General features: G+C 42.0%; 1 protein-coding gene across 8 annotated transcripts in view; it reads right to left on the bottom strand.

Moving 5' to 3' along the window:
• Positions 1–26,059, bottom strand: part of PLA2G6 (phospholipase A2 group VI) — a 252,096-nt gene that overhangs the window by 143,228 nt on the left and 82,809 nt on the right. For all 8 annotated transcript variants that reach the window (XM_077452375.1, XM_077452379.1, XM_077452372.1 and 5 more), the window contains 2 exons: positions 5,043–5,226; positions 1,632–1,819 (listed from right to left, as the gene is read on the bottom strand). In XM_077452375.1, the coding sequence (XP_077308501.1) occupies positions 1,632–1,819; positions 5,043–5,226 (372 nt within the window). The remainder of the gene's footprint in view (positions 1–1,631; positions 1,820–5,042; positions 5,227–26,059) is intronic.

The raw sequence follows: 26,059 nt of genomic DNA, 5'->3' as shown, positions 1-26,059 counted from the left end.
GCTTTAATGGAAATATGTAAAGGTGGCCAAATGGCTACTCACAATTACTCAATAGAGTTAGGCATGTAAACACATAGTTTGTCCATAGGAAATCCGCAGCTTTTCACAGTGGGGCATCCCAGCGATGTAAGGAGATGGCTGTCGACATGGTGATGGTGGGGTGATCTGTGGTCTGAGGTCTTTGGGTGGTGGGAGCGCTGCCGTAGGGGGTACAAGGAGACCCAGGTGGGATATTATCTCACCCTGGGTTTGTTTTGATTGGTCAAAGGACAAGTCAGACTATCTCAAAGTTGGAGCAAAAGCTTATCTTGTTCATTCAAGTCTGAAGTAAGACTGAAGTAGGACCCATGTCAAAGTACGGCAAAGTAGGATGACAGTCGTACAGCAGTCATGTAGTACCAGTGTGAACCAAGCCTGATGGCATGTGATGCCATCTAACCCCTCCAATATCAGGTCTGGGTTGCAGAAGTTCAGAGAGGCAGTCTCACCTACTGATAAGCCTCTTTTACACGCCAGTTTGTGAGTATAATTATTGCCGTTATAGCATTTAATAAAATTTACCATTGGTAATGCACAAGGTCGGTCCTCTTTTTATGTTTCAGTTTTAAGAATACCCATTGTTCTGAGGAAGGCAGCAAGAATGCAGGCACTGTTTGACTTAGAGGGTTGGCCGCACCACTTATCCATAGACTAAGCACCCAAGAGCAGGAGATTATTGTTTTGTTGCCAAACTACAAGTACTGACAGCCTTTGTTGCTGTTGGCTTGTGGATCTCAGTGAACTATCAGAGTGATGTTAAGTGCTCTAGGTAGTTAACAGAGGCTTCCTGTCAGCGTGTAACTGACTGTACCTTGAAAGCTTACACACAGAGTCTTCAAGAGCCCTGCATTGCACCTGTGATCTGCTGCTCGCGGGTGCAAAGTTTTACAGACTTCCAATAAAAAAAAGTGCACCAATACGGCTACAATCAACTCAAGCTTAATGGAAGATATGTCCTAAATTTACTAAAGGCAAATATAACTGTGCACTTTGCAAATCTAGTTGCACTCATTTTTTCCAGAGCTTAGTAAATGCAGTGAAGCTCTGCTGATTTACATCATCCAATCACGTGGAAGCAAAAATGCAATTTTTAAAAATTTTCCTTGTGCCCTATAGGGTATTCTCTTCAAAGTGAAGCTTAACCACATTCACTAAGCTCTGGGGAAAAACGAGGACAACTATACTGCACAATCTATTTGCCTTTAGTAAATCAGCTTCATGGAGTTGCCTCTTTGCAGCATTATTTCAAGTCAATGTAATTATTTTATTTTATTTTTTTTCGTTTTGGATAGACTGATGAAATGTTAAAACCCCTGTTGGGATGATTAGACTGTAAATGTCCATGCTATCAATTGGCCTTCAATACAAAATAGGATGTAAATTATAAAAGGTTAGCGTTATCACATGCTCTCAGACACCTTAAACAGGCACATGATGTATTAAAATAGCACTAAAGGCATTTTGGTATAAGCAACCTAACACTGACATTTTACCACAAACATGTTACTATTCTTTAATAGGCTATTAAAGATAATTCAGCATGTTAATTTTTAGTTTGACTGCTGTTTTGTTATAAGTAACAACTATCTTACCCTTTCATTGTGTACTTCATCGCTGTATGAATTGGGTATCCATCCTTTCCAACAATATCGCAATGAGCATGGCATCGTAGCAATGCGAGCACCGATTCAGATTTGCCCATTCGGCAGGCCACATGCAATGGAGTCTCTTTGCTATTACTCAGATGGTTAATACCAACAGTTGGAGTAGAGCACAGGATCTGTGATTGCGGAAAAAATAAATGTTTAAAGCAGAATTCCAACCAAAATCAAAACTATAATATATTGCAGCTTACCATTTATTAGATGCAGTGGCTACATTGGTTTCTTTTTTTAAAGTTTTTTTCCCTCTGTTTTCCTGTGGTGATCTGGCCACTGAAACACCTCCTGTATTAGAATGCGTCCACTCTGGATGAATGAGCACGGGGGCAGATTTGGACAGCAGCATTGTCAGGCTAGGGGAGTGTAAGCCCCTGTACACACGGTCGGAGATTTCGAAAACCAAATCTGTCGGATTTTCTCAGTCGGATCTTGTCAGAAAATGTTGCATACACACGGTCGGACTAAGTTGTCGAAAAATCCGATCTTTCAGAACGTGATGACGTAATTTCGTTACGATGGGACTACATTCAGGCTAGTAGCCAATAGCTTTGATGTAGGAATTTGATCTGAGCATGCGTGGCACTTGGTCCGATCAAAATTCGCTACACATGATCGGAGTATGTCCGACCGGCCCAGTTGGTCGGGAAATATTTCCAACATGTTGGAATATTGGGTCCGACGGATATTCCGACGGAATCAGTCCGATGCATACCACACACAGTCGGATTATCCGACGACACGGTCCGATAGGAAACATTCCGATGGATTCTCCGACCGTGTGTACAAGGGCTTAGATGTACTAGCAGACTTAAATAGGCTACCAAATTGAAGCCTAACTCCAGCTAATACTTTATAAACAGTTATAGCAAACCCTTTTTCCTTTTGGGATAAAGTTTTCCATAAACAAATAAAAGCGGTTCATTGTAGGCACCCATTACACTAGTAAATGGTTTGTCTCATCTGTGTAACTTCAAGACAGCTTGTTCTTTTGGAAAACAACAGACTTACTGGCTTGATAACCAGATGAAATAGAAGTAAAAAAAACTAAAGTTAGATGGCAGAGCCATCCTTAAACAATGAACTTCATCTATTGCTCCAACAGTTTCAGGTGCTAAGAGGGAACTGAAACTCCTACTGTATTGAGAAAAGCTGGAGTCTGAATTATGATTTTCATCCGGTTCCAAACAATGTTTCTAACGCAGATGGCAAGCCTTCATATCAACCACTCTATTCACAGATTCTTCCCTCGCAAATTCATTTTGCGATCTTCAAGGTCTACTGCAAATGCATGATAATGTGGATTCTATGCAATGTAGTCTTTGTTCTGACTCCCTCATGACTGGCTTTAAGCTACTTCGAACTCCTTTGCCGATGGCATTTTGACGATCAAAATTCATAGGACTGGTTTTAGTTACGAGTTTCACCTTACTTGTCCCCCCTCCCAGTAGTGCTTAGTTTCCCTCTCCCCTTTTTTCCCCGATTCTCCCCTTTCAGGATGGGAACTTCTATACTTTATCTTCAAATGGTAATACCCTCTTACCCCCACCCCTTTTGTCTGTGGAGTTACATCCATATCTCATTTATCTTTTAGATAATAAGGCAAGTTCTTTTCAATTTGTTTACTGTACTACTTGTGTGTGCATGTTCTGTACATGGCTGTATCCCTATTTGACTTCTATGCTTTGTGCTCTGCAAAATCACTAAAACCTCCTAGCTTTAACATATTAAAATAATACCTGGGGATACTCCTATGAGGAAAGTTCATACACTTCCTGTTATTAGATGACAACTGTCTCCCAACTGTGCTTCTGCTTTTTAAACCTGTCTCATGTGTTCCTGAAGAGAGACTAAAGAAGTTCTGCAATACACACTACACAGGCATGTTCCATTATGTCACCATCTGAAAGCCTGCCCTGAACAATGACATACAGCCAGTGTTGGGAGCATTACTTCAGAGAGGAGAACGGAGATCAGTGCTCACTTGTATTGTAGTGCAACATAAGGCATGTTTCAATGCGTGTTGACTTGCATTTTGATGCATTTCCATTGATTTAAATAGAAAGCACACCTGCAGGCTCACTCCCGAGCTGGGCTATATGCATTATACATAAAACATAGTGCAGTGCTAAAAAGTAACAATATGTAAATATACACATATATTGGACAATTCAAGGTCAAATCAGTAAAAAATGACATTGAATAATGTGTGAAATAAAAAAACACCTCTATAGATATAAAAGGAAAAGTCCAAAGTGTCAAATTGCAAATTCAATGGTCATGTAAATCAATATAACACACCCCATACACAGTGAGTCCAAAGACACAAGCTCCAACTTGGGTGGAGCTCGTGCCTGTGACATCATTGCGTGATTTGATCCTGGATTTTCTCCTTATTTACTTTGGGATGGATGATTTTATACAGCATTGTAATTCAACAGACTTTTGTAGGTGTTTATTGTGAATTTTAATAAAAATGTTAGTGCTAGGAGATCTGCAAATAGCCCTTAAATTTGGGTTGAGCCTCTCTGGGATTGATTGGAAATCACAAACAGTTCAGTTGACTCAATACCAACGATATAGGAGTCCACTTGCTTTGGTAAACGCTTTGGCTATATATTTGGCGGTGGATCATTGATAAGCTTTTGAGCTTCAGATTATTTATACACGCAGAAAGTCACATATCTTTTCTTGGACTCACTGTGTATGGTGGTGTCATTGATTCACACAACCACTGAAATTTCAATTTGACACTTTGGACTTTTCCTTTATATCTATAGAGGTGTTCATTCACTTTGTTTTTTTAATTGCACACATTATTCAATGTTGTCTTTTTTTATTGATGGATCTTGAATTATCCAATATGTGTATGCATTTACATATGGTTACGTTTTATGTATTTTCTTTTTGCACAATCTATGTCTAGTGAAGTGTTAGCAGCTACTTATACTCTCATAGCGCTATTTCTTTTTACTTTGTTTTGTATGCATTGACAGACACACACAGCATGACTCAGCTCTGCCCCCTGCTCACGTGATTTTATTGACAGCAGCTGGAGCTAATGGTTCCCACTGCTGCCTCTGTGAGCCGAGAGAGAGAGCAGAGCGCTGCTGCAGACACGCACAGAGCTGGATCGAGATCAGATCAGGTAAGTATACAGGGGGTGAGGGGGTGATACAAGTAATAGGAGAATATTTACCTTAATGCAGAGAATGCATTGAGGTAAAAAAATGTCCAGCCCTTAGAACTACTTTAAGAAAATCACACAGGTAGTATAGTAAAGCATACCAAAAGACAAACTGTAAAATAAAAAAGGTATAGAAAATGCAGCATAAAAGTTCTAACCTCAATGACAGAAGGGTTATTCTGACGAGCTGCATAGTGGAACACGGTTTCTCCATTAAAGTCGGCTATGTCCTGCCGAGCCTGACAGTCTTCTACTAGCTCCTGAATGCACTCAACGTCACCCTTCTTACAGGCCAGATGAAGTGGTGTGCAGCCTCCATCACACTCTGTGCTATTTACACTCCTAAGGAAAATTGATATATAGCAACAATTAAAGAAATAGTCAAAAACTGAGCTGCACAATGATGTAAACAAATAGACAAAAGGGTAATTAAATTGCATACTCCTTTGAAAATAGATACAATACATTTATTTCAACATATGAATAGAATAACTAAATATGACTTTTTAATTCACCTACTGCCATCCCCTTTACAGCAGAACTCCAACATGGCAAAAGAGAATGGAATAAGGCTCTGCTGTATATGGATGAACTAGCAGGGAACATGCAGACACAAGGAGAGCGCAGAGTGATCAGAGTTCATGACTTATTGGAGTTGGTTTACTACAGGCAAATAGGCTGTGAACTTAGCAAGTGCAGTTGCACAAATTTTCCCCAGAGCTTAGTGTATGTGGTGAAGCTTTAATTTGTAAAGAATACCCAATTGGGTGAAAGGAAAAAGAAAACTGCATGTTTGCTTGCACGCAATTGGATGATGGGAATTAGCAGAATTTTACCATATTTACTAAGTTCTAAGGGAAACTGAAGTCTATTACTCTTTATTAAATCAGCAAGCATTTCTGCTCATTCCTTGGCCAATCAGCAGGCAAGGAGATAACATCACAATATTCCTTACCTTTTATTTTATCAGTATTTTTTAAAACTTCACTATAAAACATGCCAAGCATTTATAGTTTTCTATGGATAAGCATGCAAGGTATTTTTATTGACATAACATCTAATAGTACTTTGCATCGTAGCCAGCACATGCATCCACATGTGCATCAGAATCACCTTCCGGCAGGGTTTGTCTAAGCAAACAAAGTGGATGGATGTAAAATAGTTACAACTCCTTTTGACATGGTCACACTGTCTAGACAAATACAGTGACTTGCAATCCCCCCCCCCCCCCCTCTTTGCTTTTTGCCTATTTTGTTACATTACAGCCTTTAGTTCAATGTTTTTTTTTATCCGAATTATACGTGATGTATCAGAACACAATAATCTAAGTTGGTGAAGTAAAATTTGAAAAATATATACATAAAACTATTTTTCAGTAATAAAAAAACTGATAATTGGCATGTGCATATGTATTCACGCCCTTTGTTATGAAGCCCATAAAAAACTCTGGTGCAAGTACAAGTTAGGTTATAAAGAAATATCCAAATCTTTGATAATCCCTAGGATCACCATCAAATCTATCATAACCAAAATGGAAAGAACATGGCACAACAGCAAACCTGCCATGAGATGGCCACACTCAAACTCATGGACCGGGCAAGGAGGGCATTAATTAGAGAGGCAGCACAGAGTCCTAAGGTAACCCTGGAGGAGCTGTACAGCAGAGACTGGAGTATGTGTACATAGGGTGACAATAATCTGTACGCTCCATAGAGTTGGGCTTTATGGCAGAGTGGCCAGAAGAAAGCCATTACCTTCAGAAAAAAACAAACGTTTTGAGTTTGCAAAAAGGCATGTGGGAGACTCCCAAAATGTATGGAGGAAGGTGCTCTGGTCTGATGAGACTAAAATTTAACTATTTGGTCAACAAAGAAAATGCTATGTCGGGCGCAAACCCAACACATCACATCACCCTAAGAACACTATTCCCACAGTGAAACATGGTAGTGACAGCATCATGCTGTGGGGATGTTTTTCAGCAGTCGGGACTGGGAAACTAGTCAGAGTTGTGGGAAAGATGGATGGTGCTAAATACAGGGATATTCTTGAGCAAAACCTGTACCACTCTGTGTGTGATTTGAGGCTAGGACGGAGGTTCACATTCCAGGAGGACAATGACCCCAAACACACTACTAAAGCAACACTTGAGTGGTTTAAGTGGAAACATGTACTGTATATGTGTTGGAATGGCCTAGTCAAAGCCCAGACCTCAATCCAATAGAAAATCTGTGGTCAGACTTAAAGATTGCTGTCCACAAGCGCAAACCATCCAACTTGAAGGATCTGGAGCAGTTTTGCAAGGAGGAATGGGAAAAAATCCCAGTGGTAAGACGTGGCAAGCTAAGACTTATCCAAAGCGACTTGGAACTGCGATAGCCGCAAAAGGTGCCTCTACAAAGTATTGACTTTAGGGATCTGAATAGATATGCACATTGACTTTTTCTGTTATTTTGTCCTATTTGTTGTTTGTTTCACAATGAAAAAAAAAAAAATACATCTTCAAAGTTGTGGGCATGTTCGTGAATTAAATGATGCAAATCCTCAAACAATCCATATTAAATACAGGCTGTGAGGCAACAAAACATGAAAAATACCAAGGGGGATGAATACTTTTGCAAGGCACTGAAGACATTGAGGTCCAAGAGTGCTCCCAAGGGTGGTCTTCCCTAAAAAAGGAAATTTCTCCTTGTCTGGCAACAACTTTCCAGTGTCACCTCAAACCGTTCACATCTGCCTTTCTTCCATATCCAAACAAAAGAACTCGCTGCTCCAGGGGAGACAGGAAGCCTAATGATATCACAGGTGCCCGCCTCGGCTCACTTCTGCATACGATCAACACACACTAACTTAATGTGTGAAACGCGTCTACCATTTGTACTGTCTGTAACACTTGGGATGTTCTTTATTAAACAAGAATTTTGATGGATCTTGGAGTGCAGCCATTTCTTCAGTGTTGCTTTTCTTCCACATGAAGCGCCCATGCAACTGGCTACAACTAAAGTCTATTACAGTGCAACAACCAAATAGCTCTTACAGGAAAAACAGTGTTAACCACTTAAGGACCGCCGTATTGCCAATGTACGTCAACACAATGGCACAGACAGGCACAAGCACGTACATGTACGTGCCTGCCTTCCAGCGGGTGGGGGGTCCGATCGGACCCCCTCCCGCTGGATACGGCGGTCCGTTTCCCTCCGGGAGCGTTCCGTGATGAGGGGATGGCCGTTGGTTTTCGGCCACCCCCTCTGGATCGCTCCTGGCCAATGAGAAGCTTCCTCCCACTGTGTATTGTTTACACAGGAAGGAGGAAGTGATGTCATTCTCCTCGGGGCGGTCTTTTTGACCGGACTACGAGGAGAAGACACAAAGTAAGTGTGCACCAACACTACACTGACATGTAGGTACACACAGGCACACAAACCCCCCCCGATCCCCCCCCGCCCCCCCCCCCCCCCAGTCACAGTGTCACTGATTGCAGTGATCATTTCTTTACTGATCACTGCATTCAGTGTCAGTTGTGACAGATAGTGTTAGGTCCAGGGTAGCCCCCTATCACCCCCCAATAAAGATTTAACCCCCTGATTGCCCCTAGAGTTAACCCTTTCACCCCCTTTTGCCAGTGTCACTAAGCGATCATTTTTCTGATCGCTGCATGTGTCGCTAGGTAGCTAGTTATTTTTTTAGGTTCACCGCCAGGTTTTTATATCGCTAGGTACCCCGATATACTACCCAATAATGGTTTTAACCCCCGATTGCCGCTAGTTAACCCTTTCACCCCCTTTTGCCAGTGTCACTAAGCGATCGTTTTTCTGATCGCTGCATTAGTGTCGCTACTGTCGCTAGGTAGCTAGCTATTTTTTTAGGTTCACCGCCAGGTTTTTATAGCGCTAGGTACCCCGATATACTACCCAATAATGGTTTTAACCCCCTGATTGCCGCTAGTTAACCCTTTCACCCCCTTTTGCCAGTGTCACTAAGCGATAATTTTTCTGATCGCTGCATCAGTGTCGCTAGTGTCACTAGGTAGCTAGTTATTTTTTTAGGTTCACCGCCAGGTTTTTATAGCGCTAGGTACCCCGATATACTACCCAATAATGGTTTTAACCCCCTGATTGCTGCTAGTTAACCCTTTCACCCCCTTTTGCCAGTGTCACTAAGCGATCATTTTTCTGATTGCTGCATTAGTGTCGCTAGTGTCGCTAAGTAGCTAGTTATTTTTTTTAGGTTCACCGCCAGGTTTTTATAGCGCTAGGTACCCCGATATACTACCCAATTATGGTTTTAACCCCCTGATTGCCGCTAGTTAACCCTTTCACCCCCTTTTGCCAGTGTCACTAAGCAATCATTTTTCTGATCGCTGCATCAGTGTCGCTAGGTAGCTAGTTATTTTTTTAGGTTCACCGCCAGGTTTTTATAGCGCTAGGTACCCCGATATACTACCCAATAATGGTTTTAACCCCGATTGCTGCTAGTTAACCCTTTCACCCCCTTTTGCCAGTGTCACTAAGCGATCATTTTTCTGATCGCTGCATTAGTGTCGCTAGTGTCGCTAGGTAGCTAGTTATTTTTTTAGGTTCACCGCCAGGTTTTTATAGCGCTAGGTACCCCGATATACTACCCAATTATGGTTTTAACCCCCTGATTGCCGCTAGTTAACCCTTTCACCCCCTTTTGCCAGTGTCACTAAGCGATCATTTTTCTGATCGCTGCATCAATGTCGCTACTGTCGCTAGGTAGCTAGTTATTTTTTTAGGTTCACCGCCAGGTTTTTATAGCGCTAGGTACCCCCATATACTACCCAATTGCCCCTAGTTAACCCTTTCACCAGCGATCACAGTATAAGTGTCACTGGTGACGCTGGTTAGCCAGTTAGTTATTTAGGTTCCCCGTCAGGTTTTTATATAGCGCCAGGGACCCCCATATACTACCTAATAAAAATTTGAACCCCCTGATTGCCCCTAGTTAACCCTTTCACCACTGATGACCGTATAAGTGTTACGGGTGACTCTGGTTAGTTTGTTTTTTATAGCATCAGGGCATCCACCATTTATTACCCAATAAAGGTTTAACCCCCTGATCACCCGGCGGGTGATATCAATTAGGTTTTAGGGTCAGGGTCTGCGTCGCCCCAGGCAGCGCTAGGTTAGTGCCAGTACCGCTAACACCCACGCGCAAAGCATAAACCTCCTGTAGTGGTATAGAATCTGAACAGATCAATATCTGATCTGATCAGATCTATACTAGCGTCCCCAGCAGTTTAGGGTTCCAAAAAAACGCATTGTTAGCGGGATCAGCCCAGATACCTGCTAGCACCTGCGTTTTGCCCCTCTGCCCAGCCCACCCAAGTGCAGTATCGATCGATCACTGTCACTTACAAAACACTAAACACATAACTGCAGCGATCGCAGAGTCAGGCCTGATCCCTGCGATCGCTAACAGTTTTTTTGGTAGCATTTTATATTTAAATCCGGAAGGCAGTGCTTGGTTTTCGGGGGCCCGTAAGTGGCTAGGCTCCCAAAAAGTCCCCCACACGTGGTATCCCTGTACTCGGGAGAAGCAGCAGAATTTATTTTGGGGTGTAATTTGACTTATGCCCATAGCATGTGTGAGCAATATATCATTTAGTGACAACTTTGTGCAAAAAAAAAAGTTTGTAATATTCCCGCAACTTGTGGCAAAATATAAAATATTCCATGGACTCAACATGCCTCTCAGTAAATAGCTTGGGGTGTCTACTTTCCAAAATGGGGTCATTTTGGGGGTTTTGTGCTATTTTGGCATTTTATGGCCTTCGAAACTGTGATGGGTAGTGAGGAGTAAAATCAAAAATTTACACCCTTAGAAATCCTGAAGGTGGTGATTGGTTTTCGGGGTGCCGTGCGCGACTAGACTCCCAAAAAGTCCCACACATGTGGTATCCTCATACTCGAGAGAAGTAGCGGAATATATTTTGGGGTGCAATTCCACATATAACCATGGCATGTGTGAGCAATATATCATTTAGTGACAACTTTTTGTAAAAAAAAATTTTTATTTTTTTTTTGTCATTATTCAATCCCTTGGGACAAAAAAAAAATATTCAATGGTCTCAACATGGCCCTCAGCAAATAGCTTGGGGTGTCTACTTTCCAAAATGGGGTAATTTGGGGGGGGTTTTGTGCCATCTTGGCATTTTATGGCCTTCAAAACTGTGATAGGTAGTGAGGAGTAAAATAAAAAAATGTATGCCCTTAGAAATCCTGAAGGCGGTGCTTGGATTTCGGGGTCCCGTATGCGGCTAGGCTCCCAAAAAGTCCCACACATTGGTATCCCTGTACTCAGGAGAAGCAGCAGAATGTATTTTGGGGTGTCATTTCACATATGCCCAATGGCATGTGTGAGCAATATATCATTTAGTGACAACTTTTTGTAAAAAATTTTTTTTGTCATTATTCAATCCCTTAGGACAAAAAAAATAAATATTCAATGGGCTCAACATACCCATCAGCAATTTCCTTGGGGTGTCTACTTTACAAAATGGGGTCATTTGGGGGGGGTTTGTACTGCCCTGCCATTTTAGCACCTCAAGAAATGAGATAGGCAGTCATAAATTAAAAGCTGTGTAAATTCCAGAAAATGTACTCTAGTTTGTAGACGCTATAACTTTTGCGCAAACCAAAAAATATACGTTTATTGACATTTTTTTTTACTAAAGACATGTGGCTGAATAAATTTTGCCCTCAATGTATGACTAAAATTTAGTTTATTCGATTTTTCTTATAACAAAAAGAAGAAAATATCTTTTTTTTTCAAAATTTTCGCTCTTTTTCCATTTATATCGCAAAAAATAAAAATCGCAGAGGCAATCAAATACCATCAAAAGAAAGCTCTATTTGTGGGAAGAAAAGGACGCAAATTTCATTTGGGTGCAATATTGCATGACCGCGCAATTACCAGTTAAAGCAGCGCAGTGCGAAATTGGAAAAAGACCTCTGGTCCTTAAGGTGTTTATTGGTCCGGGGCTGAAGTGGTTAAACACCAATTACACAGCAAACACATTTGGTGTAAAAATATTTAGTAAATATAATTTGATATCGACTATTGTTCTAAGTACTGAAAAACCTATTGCGGCTACTCAATGTATACACAATACACATATGCCACGGTACAGGGGACAGGAGTACAGACCCTCTTTCCTCTCCATTAGGTACCAGAGTGGCGCAGTGGTTTAGTGGTTAGCACTCTCACCTAGCAGTAAGAAGGGTCGCTGGTTCAAATTCCAACCACGACACTACCTGCCTGGAGTTTGCATGTTCTCCCTGTGCCTGCATGGGTTTCCTCACGGTCTTCCGGTTTCCTCCCACACTCCAAAGACATGCAGATAGGTTAATTGGCTTCTGTCCAAAAATTGTCCCTAGTATATGAATGGGGACCTTGGATTGTGGGCTGTACAGGCATAGGGACAACTGTAGACACTCACGCAGGTTGAACTGGATGGACTGGTGTCTTTATTCAACCTTACTAACTATGTAACTATGTACCAGCCCCCCTCTCCCTCCAGTACAGGGCACCTGTCTTCCGACCAGTACAGACTCCTTCCCCTCCTTAAAGCTCACTTACAAGATGCAGCTACAGTATATAGTTACATAGTTGGTAAACTTTAATAAAGACACCAGTTTCTAGTTCAACTTGTGTGGGTGTGTGTATGTATTTTGTCTCTACCACTTCCCATATCCCTGTATATTGTGTTAGCTAAAATGCCCATCTAAAAGTTTCTTGAAATTATTGACACTTCTGCTGACAACACCATACTCCTCTTACCATAAAGAACCCTCTACATTGAGTGACCACGTGTCTCCTTAAAGTGAAGCTCCACCTGAAAGGGAAAGCTCCACTTGTTCGCTTCTTCCCCTCCCCCCCGTGCCACATTTGGCACCTTGCGGGTGGGGGGAGCGGGTAACTTTTTTTGACAGGTACCTGTCCCCACTTCTGGGGAGACCTCACCACGGCAAGGTCCCTCAGAAGTTCGGCCCCCCTCCTCCTTCCCCCGCCAATGGCCTATTCACAAAGCACAGCGCACTTCATGCATGCACAGTAGGGAACCAGCAGCGAAGTGGCAGGGCTTCACTGCCGGTTTCCCTTACAATGAATGGTGTCGGGAGCAACCAAGAGGGGATTGAAAAGTGGGCACCGACATCCTGGGATCCCTGGTCAGGTAAGTGTCCTAATATTAAAAGTCAGCAGCTACTGTATTTGTAGCTGCTGACTTTATTTTTATTTTTTGGTGGAGAGGCGAAATTCCTCTTTAAGCACTGAAAAGCAGAAAAAGAGGGTGCACCAGCGTAGAGCATTACCTTTATAAACCTATAAAGGCAATGCGCTAGGCTGCTACGCCCATTTTTTCTGCTTTTTTAGTGTTGTCCATCTCCCTATGCCAGAATCACCATCTAGATATTTGTACATTGCGATCTTGTCACCTCTCAAGTAACTCTTCTCTAGAGAAAATAAGCTTAATGTGTATCCATTCATCAGAATTGAGATCCTCCTGCCCTCTTATTAGCCCCTCTCTGGACTCCTTGTAGTTCCAGAACATCTTTCCTGAGGACTGATGACCACAACTGGGTGGCACGCTAAAAATGTAGCCAGACCAGAGCTTTGTAAAGTGTTAGCATTATCATTTTAATCTCTTAAAAGGGGTTGCAAAGGCAGCTTTTTTTATCTTAATGCATTCTATGTGCAGCAGCCTCCTATAGCCCCCCTAACACTTACCTGAGGTCCCTCTCTGTCCAGCTTTTTCCAAGAGTGTCTCAGCCAATCGAGATTCTCCTTCCTGATTGGCTGAGACATAGCAGCAGCGCCACTGGCTCCCACTGCTGTCAATCAAAGTCAGCTAGCCAATCGGGGGGAGAGGGGGCGGGGCTCCGATTCTGAATAGACAGGGAGCTGTGACTCAGCTCGGGGTGCCCCCATAGCAAGCTGCTTGCGGTGAGAGCACTGAACAGGGGAGGAGGGGCCAGGATTACAGAAGAGGTACCCGAGAAGAGGAGGATCCAGGTAAGTATAACAAGTTTGTTTTTATATATATATATATACATACATACATATACATATACATATATATACATATAAATCGAATTTACAATTAGTTTAAGTAAATTTCCTTTCTAATGCATGCCAATAGTCTGCTGGCCTAGCTTGCTACAGGTTAGCAGTGCATGCTATTGCTGAGTTAAGTCTATCATGTATTAGACCCTTTTCCATCCTAATTCCTCCAGGAGGTTCTCCCCTAACGTGTAACTTGCATTTGTATTTTTAACCCCCAAGTGGATTACTTTACATTTTCCCACATTGAACCTCACATTTTCTTTTTGTTTCTTCCCCTTGAAGCTCCAGCCACAAGGATTTCAACTCCTCCCTTGCCCTGTTAGCAAGGTCATCCTGTATGTTTACCAGCAAATCACTCTTGACATACATGCACACCCCTCCCCCTCTTCTAGCATTTGTGAACATGCCTTTTAATTTTATTTGGGCGCATATTATTTCCTCCTCCTTAGTTCTGAGGCTGCAGTAGCATTTTGCCAGCCTACATGTATTGGTCTTAGGTACATCAATTTCACGACCAACACTGACCACAGTAGCACCTTCTGCCCCTTGTTTACTGTCTGGAATAGTTTCCTCCAATTCCATCCACCCCACACCTAGTGTAAAAGTTCCTCTAACCTTTTGGTCATCTTCTCCCCCAACAAAGCTGCACCCTTCCCATTTAGATGCAGTCTGCCCCAGCTATAGAGCCGGTAATCAACTGGAAGATTAAGCCCATTCGCCATGAACCCCAAACCCTCCATCCTTCACTGGTTCTTCAGTCATTTGTTACGTCTTACAAGCTCCTGCTGCCTCTCTGCTGTGGCTCAAGGTATAGGCAGTATTTCTGAAAATACTGCCTTGGAGGCTTTTCCTTAAAAATGGCTCACAGTGCCCCATCTGCTCACAATACCTCCAAGTTACAGCGCCCCAGTTACTCCCAATGTCTCCCAGTTACTCACAATTATCCAGTTGCTCTGACTCAGTACTCACAGTGCCCAAATTACTCTCATTACTCGAAGTGCCCCAATTACTCACAGTGGTCACCCCCAGCATCTGCCTCTCGCCTTGAGCGTCCCAGTGGCTGTGCAGTGTGCCTGGAGCCAAGGAGAGGTTTCCCTCGACTTTACATAAGAATGACATGGAGAAATTCTTTCATATTCAAACCCCAATATTCACTCTTTCATATGCAAAGCGCATGCCAGTTCATTCATAAGCAAACATGAAGCAATTTGCATGTGAATGAGCTGTGGGCACAGTGTACAGGGGCAGAGCCTTTGTGGGGACAACCCCTTTACAAGGCACAGTGAAAGTAGGGTGAGAACATAGGACAGTCCTACACATTCCACATAATTGTGAAAATCTGAACTCTCGAGAATAGGGTTCAGAGAAGGGGGTGCAGGGCCAATAGCAGCAAATGTTAGGTGGCTTAATACTTAGTCTATGTACAGAATTCAGGAGCATGTAACATAGTTACATAAAATGTAGAGGTGTGGAGTGAGTGAAGTCTCTTGCCTCAGCTATTCAGAGAAAGTGTTGTATTCATTCATAGAAAACAAAGCTCCCTGTGAATGGCCTTATGTATATCATATATTTGTAAATAAATGATTGAATGGGAATACACATACAATTAGCATAGGCCAAAAATGAGGATCAAAATTACAATTATGGGACAATGAAAGGGCATATTAAGAACTTAAACTATATAGAAAAAAAAAAAAACATGCCAGTGTGTTATCAAAAGTAAATACAGCAGCTGTGCACTAAACCCTATAAGAAATGAAAAGGAGGAAGGGAGAGAGGTGCACCGAAGTGCAGTATTACAGAGTTATTTATTAGCGCAAAAGTAATGCACTTACACAAGAGAAGATATCAAAAGGCATATCTGTTATTTGGAAGGGCCTCCTCGAGGGGTGCCACCAATCCGGTTATCCAGCATTCGGCGGAGTTCGTGCCTGTATGGGACTCTGATTCCAAAGCAGGAAGTGAAGGGGATCTTGGCAGCCTGGCGTGGACCGCATGGAGGGAAATTATGTCCCCCAGTTAGCGGACTTCGGCATAGGCAGGACAGGAAGCTGGCCAGTAGAAGGAGCAGTATGCTCCGAGCGCGTAGCCTAGTTTCCTGTCCTGCCTATACTGAGGTCCGCCCACTGGGTGATATTTCCCTCCGTGCGGTCCACGCCAGGCAGCCAGGATCCCCTTCACTTCCTGCTTTGGAATCAGCTTCCCGTACAGGCACAAACACCGCCGAATGCTGGGAAACAGGATTGCTGGCACCCCTCGAGGAGGACCTTCCATACGACAGATATGCCTTTGATGTCTTCTCTTGTGTAAGTGCATTACTTTTGCGCTAATAAATAACTCTGTAAATACTACACTTAGGTCCGCCACTCTCCCTTCCTCTTTTTCAATTCTCATAAAGCGTCATGGTTATGCAGTAATCTTTCTCTGTCTGCCTACCTCTCTTCATGTGTTCAGACTAAGAGGCCAGCCACTTCCACCTGGTGGTTTTTATAACCTCTTCTCTAAGCATGGCTCCACCCCAGGCCCGATCAGGGAACCCTATATTAACCTGTGCACTGCAAGCCAGCGGTGCTGATCAACTATTGTGTATTCACTGTGTGTTTGGCTTCCTGTTTCCTGCTTGCCGTGTGCTCTTCGTTTGTCTCCATTACCGACCTTGGCGTGTTCGAACGATTCCTGTCTGTCTGTGACCCTAAACATTTGGAGTGTACTCTGTTGTTCCTGTCTGATAGTTGCCCTGACCTCTACCTTATCCCTTTACTATCCTTGTTGTTCCAGCCTGCTGTTTCATTCTCCTGTGGTCTACCGTGAGCTGCAGGACCCTAGGGGCCACGACCTGGAGCCAGACTGCAGCGAAATACATCCTAATCACTGGAGGCTCTGGTGAACATCTGCTGGCTCAGACTCCACACCCTGGAGAATCTATGCTCCAGCTCCCAGTGGGATCTGTGTTAGTGATCCAGTAGACCTGCACCCTGAATCTCCCTGGGTACAATCCGCAGCAGTCAGTCCTAAGGTCCACTACCTTAGCGGTGCACTTCCGACTCCTACGGAGTGCATCTGTCACCTGGTCTCAGGTGACCTGACACAAAGTACTTTTATACGCTCTGGGGATGGCTTGCACCTGAACTGTTTTGAGCATATTTGGACCAATTCCTACTACAAAAAGGATAATATTAACTACATATATACAGGCTTTCTCATTGTTATGTGCTGGGTAACCCTCTCTAGCATTAAAACCTAAATACAAGGTAATCAAATTACATATACATATATATATATTCCTAAAAGTGCAGAACACCATATATAACATAGTGCAAAACCTTTGAAGTGAACATAAAATCTAGTCAAGATATTGGTCAATCCAAAAATGTTCTTATGCAAAAGTGCAAAATACATTACATTCATAAAAGTGCAAAGTTCATAAATTAATCACTAAAGTGCATCATCATATAACGTTACATATAACAAAAAACTATCGTAGGGACGATGCTTCATGCATGCTTTTTGAATTAATGACTGTTTGAAGGATAGCACTGGCTATAGTGGAGAGATTTTACAGCCAGCAGCATTTTTATTTTATATGCAAGTGCACCGATTTCAAAATAAAACGGTTGAGACCATACTACACCATGAGGAGTCCCTGTTTTTCACCTATTTTAACTGTGAGGATTCATCCATCCCATCTGAGAAGCTGGATCATCTTGTCACCATAAGGGGGAACACAGTGAAGCTGGCAGGGGAACACTTCCAGATTTCCATCCGAGGATCAGAGATCCTAATAAGAGCTGAATGATCGTCCTGAGTAAGGAAGATCACTGATGATCTGGTAAGCCCCCATCTGATTTATGGTGAAGGTGTCACAACGGTGAATGTCTGAGCACTGCACCGTCAGGATCTATCCAGTGTGGGACACTGGCATGCATGAACTGTTTGCACAGGAGCACTTTACTGATTAATTTATGAACTTTCACTTTTATGAATGTAAAAAAATTTGCACGTTTGCATAAGGCCATTTTTGGATTAATTAATATCTTTGATTTGAGTTTTTGTGTTAATTCTAAGGTTTTGTTATATGTGGTGTTCTGCACATGGTAATTTTATTTAGCGCTGCACTTTTAGGATAGAGATCTATATAAAACTTAAGACCAGAAAGATGCAATTCCTCAATATAGCACACAAGTGGAGCATTGATAAAGAGACTTTTGAAGCATTAAAACATACAGTGGATCAAATCCTTGGCAGCATTAAAGTGTGTACTGGACTAATAAAATTGGAGGCATGTTGAGGGTTAAATTGAACTGTGGGGAAAAACAGGAGAGATTTAGCAGTGAAGATTTCAATGAATGGGAGTAAAGAGGAATGGAAACTTAACCACTTCAGGCCCATAAGAATTGACCCCCTTCCTGACCAGAGCACTTTTTTCAATTTGGCACTGTGTCGCTTTAACTGACAATTGCGCGGTCGTGCGATGTTACACCCAAACAAAATTGACATCCTAGTAATGGCAGCGATCTACGATTATTATCGTGACTGTGACATTATGGTGGACACATTGGACAATTTTGACATATTTTTGAGACCACTGGCATTAATAAAGCGATCAATGCTATAAAAATGCATCGATTACTGTAAAAATGTCACTGGCAGTGAAGGGGTTAACACTAGGGGCGATCTAGGGGTTAACTATGTTCCCTGGGAGGTGATTCTAACTGAAGGGGGAGGGGACTGACTAGAGGAAGCGACGGATCGTGGTTCCTAGCTAATAGGAACACACTATCTGTCACTCCTGTCAAAACAGAACAAGGAAGTGTGTGTTTACACACACTCATTCCTGTTCTGTGTCTCCTGCTCATGATCGCTTGTGGCCAGCGGTCATCGCGACCGGCCACGAGCATCGACGCCCCCGCTGTGCAGTGGGAGGCACACGCGCGCCTGCTATCCTGACCCCGCCGTATAGTTACGAATGCTCGCGGGTAACTGTGGCTGGTGGTCGGGAAGCAGTTAAAGTGGGTGTAAACCTCAGACATGAAATATGAACAAAGCATGTACCTCTGTTTTTCTCAATTCAGAGCAAAGGGTCATTTCTGTCTGCTGCCCTATTTGTGTGCTGTCAGCATAAGTCACTTCTGAGGAATTTTCCTGACATCAATAGAAAAATGGTTGCAGGGGAAGGCACAGCTTGTGATTGACAGGCTCAGCTCGGTTCCCTGTGTGAAAGGGGGGGGAGGGGTGTTGCTTCTCTCCAATCAGCTTTCAGTGCTCTTCTCACTGAGTGCAACTTCAGCTCCCCATCCCCTGCTTTTCAGAGCTAAGAGGTAATGTGTAAATTCTGTACTTTGAATGGAGGTAGGGGAAATACGGCTGTAGATAGGCAGATAGAGCTTATGTAGGATGATTTGTTTTATCTCTGTGTAGGGCTGAAACAACTAATCGATTATGAAATTAATCGATTACTATTTTCATAATCGATTAATCAGCCAGTAACATAACGGGGTTAAAAAAAAAAAAAAACTAAAATGAGCCCTTTATAGTAAAAAAAATATAATCACTACTGTAAATATTACTTTCACTGTTCTACGGTAAAAAAAAAAAATGAACCCCTTCCAGTAGTGATTATCTGCTTTTTTGTACTATAAAGGGCTAATTTTAGTCTATTTAACCCCATTATGTTACTACATGTCTTAGGCCTGGTTCACATCTATATGTTTATTGGTGATTTTTGCAGAAACGCACTACAGTCCATTTACATGGTTTCCTATGGGACACGTTTACATCTGTGCTTTTTTCAGCCGCTGTATATTTGGAAAGGGTCAGGGACTTTTAACGCAAAGTGATCCTTTTTTTTGGTTCAATATACTTTAATGGAGAAGCTGCAGAAAAGCATGTAATGCATTTTTGCAGCAATTTGTGTTTTTTAATCTGCCCAAAAAAATGCAAAAAACTCAAATTGCAGTAAAATCACGTGCGCAAAAATCAAAACGCACAGCAAAAAGCATTGCAGAAACAGATCAAAAGCAAAAACTGCATAGGTGTGTACCGAGCCTTATGCTGGCCTCGCGGATCAATTTTCTGGTGAGAATATTCAGATGAAAAATCTTTGTACATTCGTTGAATGAAAGAATTTTGTTTGAAATTTTCACTTCATTTCTGAACAAAAAACACATACACTGTCTGAAAATTCCTTTGATCAAGAAGTTTTCTATTATTTCCAAATTTTCCCGTCACTGTGGTTGAAAATGAACGTCAATTTGACCCACTTTTTTTTTTTTTAAGGTTATTAACCGATTAATCGAAACAATAATCGGGCAACTAATCGATTATGAAAATAATCGTTAGTTGCAGCCCTATCTCTGTGTATCACCTGAGGCTAGTCACTTCATTGGGTATATGTAAGGGTTTACAACTACTAAGTTTATAATTACTTCCGGAAGATTGGCTACAAATATGTAAGACAAAGGGCTAGGGATTGGAAAGGGCTAGGTTAGCCCTAGCCCTCTTCTATCCATCTACTTTTTAGCTATTTTGATTAACTGATTTTTAAATAAATGTTATAGCTAGATTTTATAGTGGAGGACACCTACTGCTTTAGAAAATCCAGCACCCCACACCTTTCTTCTACTTCCACATTGTATATTAATACAGTGGATATAAAAAGTCTACACATCCCTGTTAAAATTTCAGGTTTCGGTCATGTAAAAAAAAAAAGCACCTTTTGATTTTATTACAGCACTCAGTCTTTTTGGGCATGAGTCTATCAGCATGGCACAGCTAAACTTGGTAATATTTGCCCATTCTTCTTTGCAAAAACACCCCAAATCTCAGATTGCGAGGACATCTCCTGTGCACAGCCCTCTTCATACACAACGGATTTTCAATCAGATTCAGGTCTGGGCTCTTGCTGGGCCATTCCAAAACTATAATCTTCTTCTGGTGAAGCCATTCCTTTGTTAATTTGGATGTATGCTTTAGGTCGGCGTCATGCTGAAAGATGGAGTTCCTCTTCATGTTCAGCTTTCTAGCAGAAGTCTGAAAGTTTTGACTGGTATTTGGAACGGTTCATAATTCCCTCTACCTTGACTAAGGCCCCTATTCCAGCTGAAGGAAAAACAGCCCCAAAGCATGATGCTGCCACCACCATGCTTCACGGTGGGCATGACGTTCTTTTGGTGATCTGCAGTGTTGTTTTTTCACCAAAACATATCTTTTGGAATTATGGCCAAAAACTTCAACCTTGGTTTCAGATCATAACACATTTTGCCACATGCTTTTGGGAGACTTCAAAATGTGTTTTTGCAAAATTTAGCCAGGCTTGGATGTTTTTCTTTGTAAGAAAAGGCTTCCGTCTTGCCACTCTAACCCATAGCCCAGACATATGAAGAATACGGGAGATTGTTGTCACATCTAGCTGACAGCCTGTACTTAGCAGATATTCCTGAAGCTCCTTTAATGTTGCTGTAGGCCTCTTGGCAGCCTCCCTAACCAGTTTTCTTCTGGTCTTTTCATCAATTTTGGAGGGATGTCCAGTCACTGTTTTCTCCACTTGATGACTGTGTTCACTGTGTTTTTATGGCATATCTAATGCCTTGGAAATTCTTTTGTACCCTTCTCCTGACTGTTAACTTTTAACAATCAGACCTCCCCTGATGCTTTGGAAGGTCTCTGTGGACCATGGCTTTTTCTGTAGAATGAGACTAAGAAAACGTCAGGAAAGACCTACTAGAACAGCTGAACTTTATTTGGGGTTATTCAGAGGTACTTTAACCTCCCTGGCAGTATGATTATTTCAGATTTTAGGTGCTGAAAGCGGTACAATTATTTTGCATGGAAATTTGTCGTTTTATATAGTAGTCCTGTAATTCTTACCCCCTGTACACACGGTCGGAGATTTCCACAACCAAATCCTTCGGATTTTGCCCGTCAGATTTTGTCCGTCGGATCTTGTCCGAAACTGTTGCATACACACGGTCGGACAAAGTTGGCGAAAAAATCCGATCTTTCAGAACGCGATGACGTAATTTCGTTACGATGGGACTACATTCAGGCTAGTAGCCAATAGCTTTGATGTAGGAATTTGATCTGAGCATGCGTGGCACTTGGTCCGATCAAAATTCTTTACACATGATCGGAGTATGTCCGATCGGCCCAGTTGGTCGGGAAATATTTCAAACATGTTTGAAAATTGGGTCAGACGGAATCAGTCCGATGCATACCACACACAGTCAGATTATCCGACGACACGGTCCGATAGGACACATTCCGACGGATTCTCCGACCGTGTGTACAAGGGCTTTGGAATAACTCACTTCAATCTGTCCAAACCAGGGTCTAGTAGACATCCCGGGTATGATAACGTTTGAAAAATGAAATCATAAATTATAATATAAGAACTATAAATAATTATACCAAATAATAGTAATATAATAAAAATTATTCAATAATGTAATCAAATCAAAAACACTGACATTTGCTCAGTTGCAGAATTGTCACTGTCATTACTTTTCAGTGTTTGATGACGGATCTCCCCACAAATCGCTATTGCTCAATTCTGTGAGTGGTTCTAATTTATTATCGCTGTTTTCTAGCTGGTCTAAAACCACTTTTGCTGTAAAGGGACAGTTTTCGTTGCTATGGACAATCTCCAGTTTCCAGGCAGAAAGAACAGTTTTTACAGTGGTGTGAAAAAGTGTTTGCCCCCTTCCTCATTTCCTGTTCCTTTGCATGTTTGTCACACTTAAGTGTTTCGGAACATCAAACCAATTTAAACAATAGTCAAGGACAACACAAGTAAACACAAAATGCAATTTGTAAAAGAAGGTGTTTATTATTAAAGGTGAAAAAAAATCCAAACCATCATGGCTCTGTGTGAAAAAGTGATTGCCCCCCTTGTTAAAAACATACTATAACTGTGGTTGTCCACACCTGAGTTCAATTTCTCTAGCCACACCCAGGCCTGATTATTGCCACACCTGTTCACAATCAAGGCATCACTTAAATAGGAGCTGCTTGACACAGTAAGGTCCACCAGAAGTCCACCTCCTTAAAAGCTACACATAATGCCGAGACCCAAAGAAATTCAGGAACAATTGAGAAAGAAAGTAATTGAGATCTATCAGTCTGGAAAGGGTTATAAAGCCATTTCCAAAGCTTTGGGAATCCAGCGAACCACAGTGAGAGCCATTATCCACAAATGGCGAAGACATGGAACAGTGGTGAACCTTCCCAGGAGTGGCCGGCCGCCCAAAATTACCCCAAGAGCGCAGCGACGACTCATCCAAGAGGTCACAAAAGACCCCACAACAACGTCCAAGGAACTGCAGGCCTCACTTGCCTCAGTTAAGGTCAGCGTTCATGCCTCCACCATCAGGAAAAGACTGGGCAAAAATGGCCTGCATGGCAGAGTTCCAAGGAGAAAACCACTGCTGAGCAAAAAGAACATCAAAGCTCGTCTCAATTTCTCCACAACACATCTTGATGATCCCCAAGACTTTTGGGACAACATTCTGTGGACCGATGAGACAAAAGTGGAACTCTTTGGAAGGTGTGTGTCCAAGTATATCTGGCGTAGAAGGAACACTGCATTTCATAAAAAGAACATTATACCAACAGTAAAATATGGTGGTGGTAGTGTGATGGTCTGGGGCTGTTTTGCTGCTTCAGGACCTGGAAGACTTGCCGTGATAAAAGGAACTATGAATTCTGCTGTCTACCAAGAGATCCTGAAGGAGAATGTCCGACCATCTGTTCGTGTACTCAAGCTGAAACGAACTTGGGTTCTGCAGCAGGACAATGATCCTAAACACACCAGCAAGTCCACCACCGAATGGCTGAAGAAAAACAAAATGAAGACTTTGGAGTGGCCTAGCCAAAGTCCTGACCTGAATCCTATTGAGATGTTGTGGTATGACCTTAAAAAGGCCGTTCATGCTCGAAAACCCTCTAATGTAACTGAATTAGGACAATTCTGCAAAGATGAGTGGGCCAAAATTCCTCTAGGACGCTGTAAAAGCCTCATTGCACGTTATCGCAAACGCTTGGTTGCAGTTGTTGCTGCTAAGGGTGGCCCAACCAGTTATTAGGTTTAGGGGGCAATCACTTTTTCACACAGGGCCATGATGGTTTGGATTTTTTTTCACCTTTAATAATAAACACCTTCATTTACAAATTGCATTTTGTGTTTACTTGTGTTGTCCTTGACTATTGTTTAAATTGGTTTGATGTTCCGAAACACTTAAGTGTGACAAACATGCAAAGGAACAGGAAATGAGGAAGGGGGCAAACACTTTTTCACACCACTGTATAATATAAAACTACATGCAGGGTACTGGGCAGACCACTAGGGACAAAGGGGATGTGAAATAATTACATACAGCAATGTAATATGTAAGATTACATTACACTGTATGTAATGTGTGCGTTTTACTTTTAGAATTTGTTGCCGTTCTCCATCCCCGTGCGTCGCAATGCTCACAGGGAACGGAGCTCGAGCGGAGGACGAGCCGCTTACACAGCGGGGGGGGACATCGCTGGATCCTGGGGATAAGGTAAGTATACTCATCCTGGATCCAGTCTGCCTCGGGGTTAACGATAATGGTACTGAATTTAAACCCAGAGCCAGACTCGGGAATACCGCCAGGGGGGTTAAATTATGGCAGGTGTGTACTGACTCCTATTTAACCCTTTCATGACTAAGCCTATTTTTGGCATTTGGTGTTTACAAGTTAAAATCCCTATTTTTTGCTAGAAAATTACGTGGAACCCCCAAAACATTTTATATATTTTTTAGCACAGACTCTAGAGAATAAAACGGCGATTGTTGCAATATTTTATGTCACACGGTATTTGCGCAGCGGTGTTTAAAACGCAACTTTTTGGGAAAAGGGACACTTTCATGAATTAAAAAAAAAAAAACAGTAAAATTTGCCCAATTTTTTTGCATAATGTGAAAGATAATGTTACGCCGAGTAAATAGATACCAAACATGTCACACTTTATAATTGCACGCACTCGTGGAATGACAACAAACTATGGTTCCCTAAAAATCTCAATAGGTGTCGCTTTCAATTTTTTTTTAGAGTTACAGAGGAGGTCTAGTGCCAGAATTATTGGCTCTCGCTCTGACGATCGCAGGGATACCTCACATGTGTGATTTGAACACCGTTTACATATGCGGGCGTGACTTCCGTATGCGTTTTCTTTGCTTCGCAAGCTCGTGGGGACGGCGGGCGCTTTAAAAAAATGTTTTATTTTTTTTAAAATTAATAAGTTATTATTTTTTTTAAATAAAAATATTTTGATCACTTTTATTGCTGTCACAAGGAATGTAAACATCCCTTGTGACAGTAATAGGTGGTGACAGGTACTCTTTTAGACCCCCGATCCCTCCTTTACACTTCAATGTATTCAGATCGCCGAAAACGGCAATTCTGAATACTATATATTTTTTTTAAATCCGGCGCCATTGGCAGCCAAGTAAACGGGAAGTGACGTCATGACGTCGCTTCCGTGTTTACTATTTGGAGACTGGAATGAAGCCCCTGCCCAGCAGCCGGAGGCATCCGATCGTGCATCGGTGCTCCAGATTAAACGGGAGCACCGGTAACAGCGGCGGGAGGGGGGGAGTGCTCCTCCGGCATAACAGCCAAGTGGCTTTTAGCCGCATCGGTTGTTATGGCTGGATAGCCGATCGCCCGCTGTAAAAAACGGTACCCCCTAAAAGATTTCAGTTCGATTTTCAATTAAGTTGTACAGTTTATATGTCACATTAAAAAGGTGGAAAAAGTTCTGAAATGATTTATCTTTGTCCCATTTTTTTACAATCACAGAAACCTGACATTTTAACAGGGTGTGTAGACTTTTTATATACACTGTTTTTTTTTCTGTTCAGGTGAGAATTTCAACAGTATATCTCAAGCTTTGTAAATTCTCTCCAAGATTGGTATTGGTCTAATACTAGGAGGCAAATATCAATACCCCACGTAAAACATGCCAAATATTACGAGTGAAAAAAGAAAAAGGAAATAAATTTAAAAGGAGGTGAAAAAATTCCAGAAATAGAATAAAATAAAATAAAATAAAAATGAAAAATAAA

Source organism: Lithobates pipiens, unplaced genomic scaffold, assembly GCF_037356315.1.
Source record: "Lithobates pipiens isolate NorthernLeopardFrog02 unplaced genomic scaffold, aLitPip1_a1.2 Scaffold_23, whole genome shotgun sequence".
NCBI classification, from domain to species: domain Eukaryota; kingdom Metazoa; phylum Chordata; class Amphibia; order Anura; family Ranidae; genus Lithobates; species Lithobates pipiens.
This window is presented reverse-complemented; position numbering and strand designations above follow the sequence as displayed.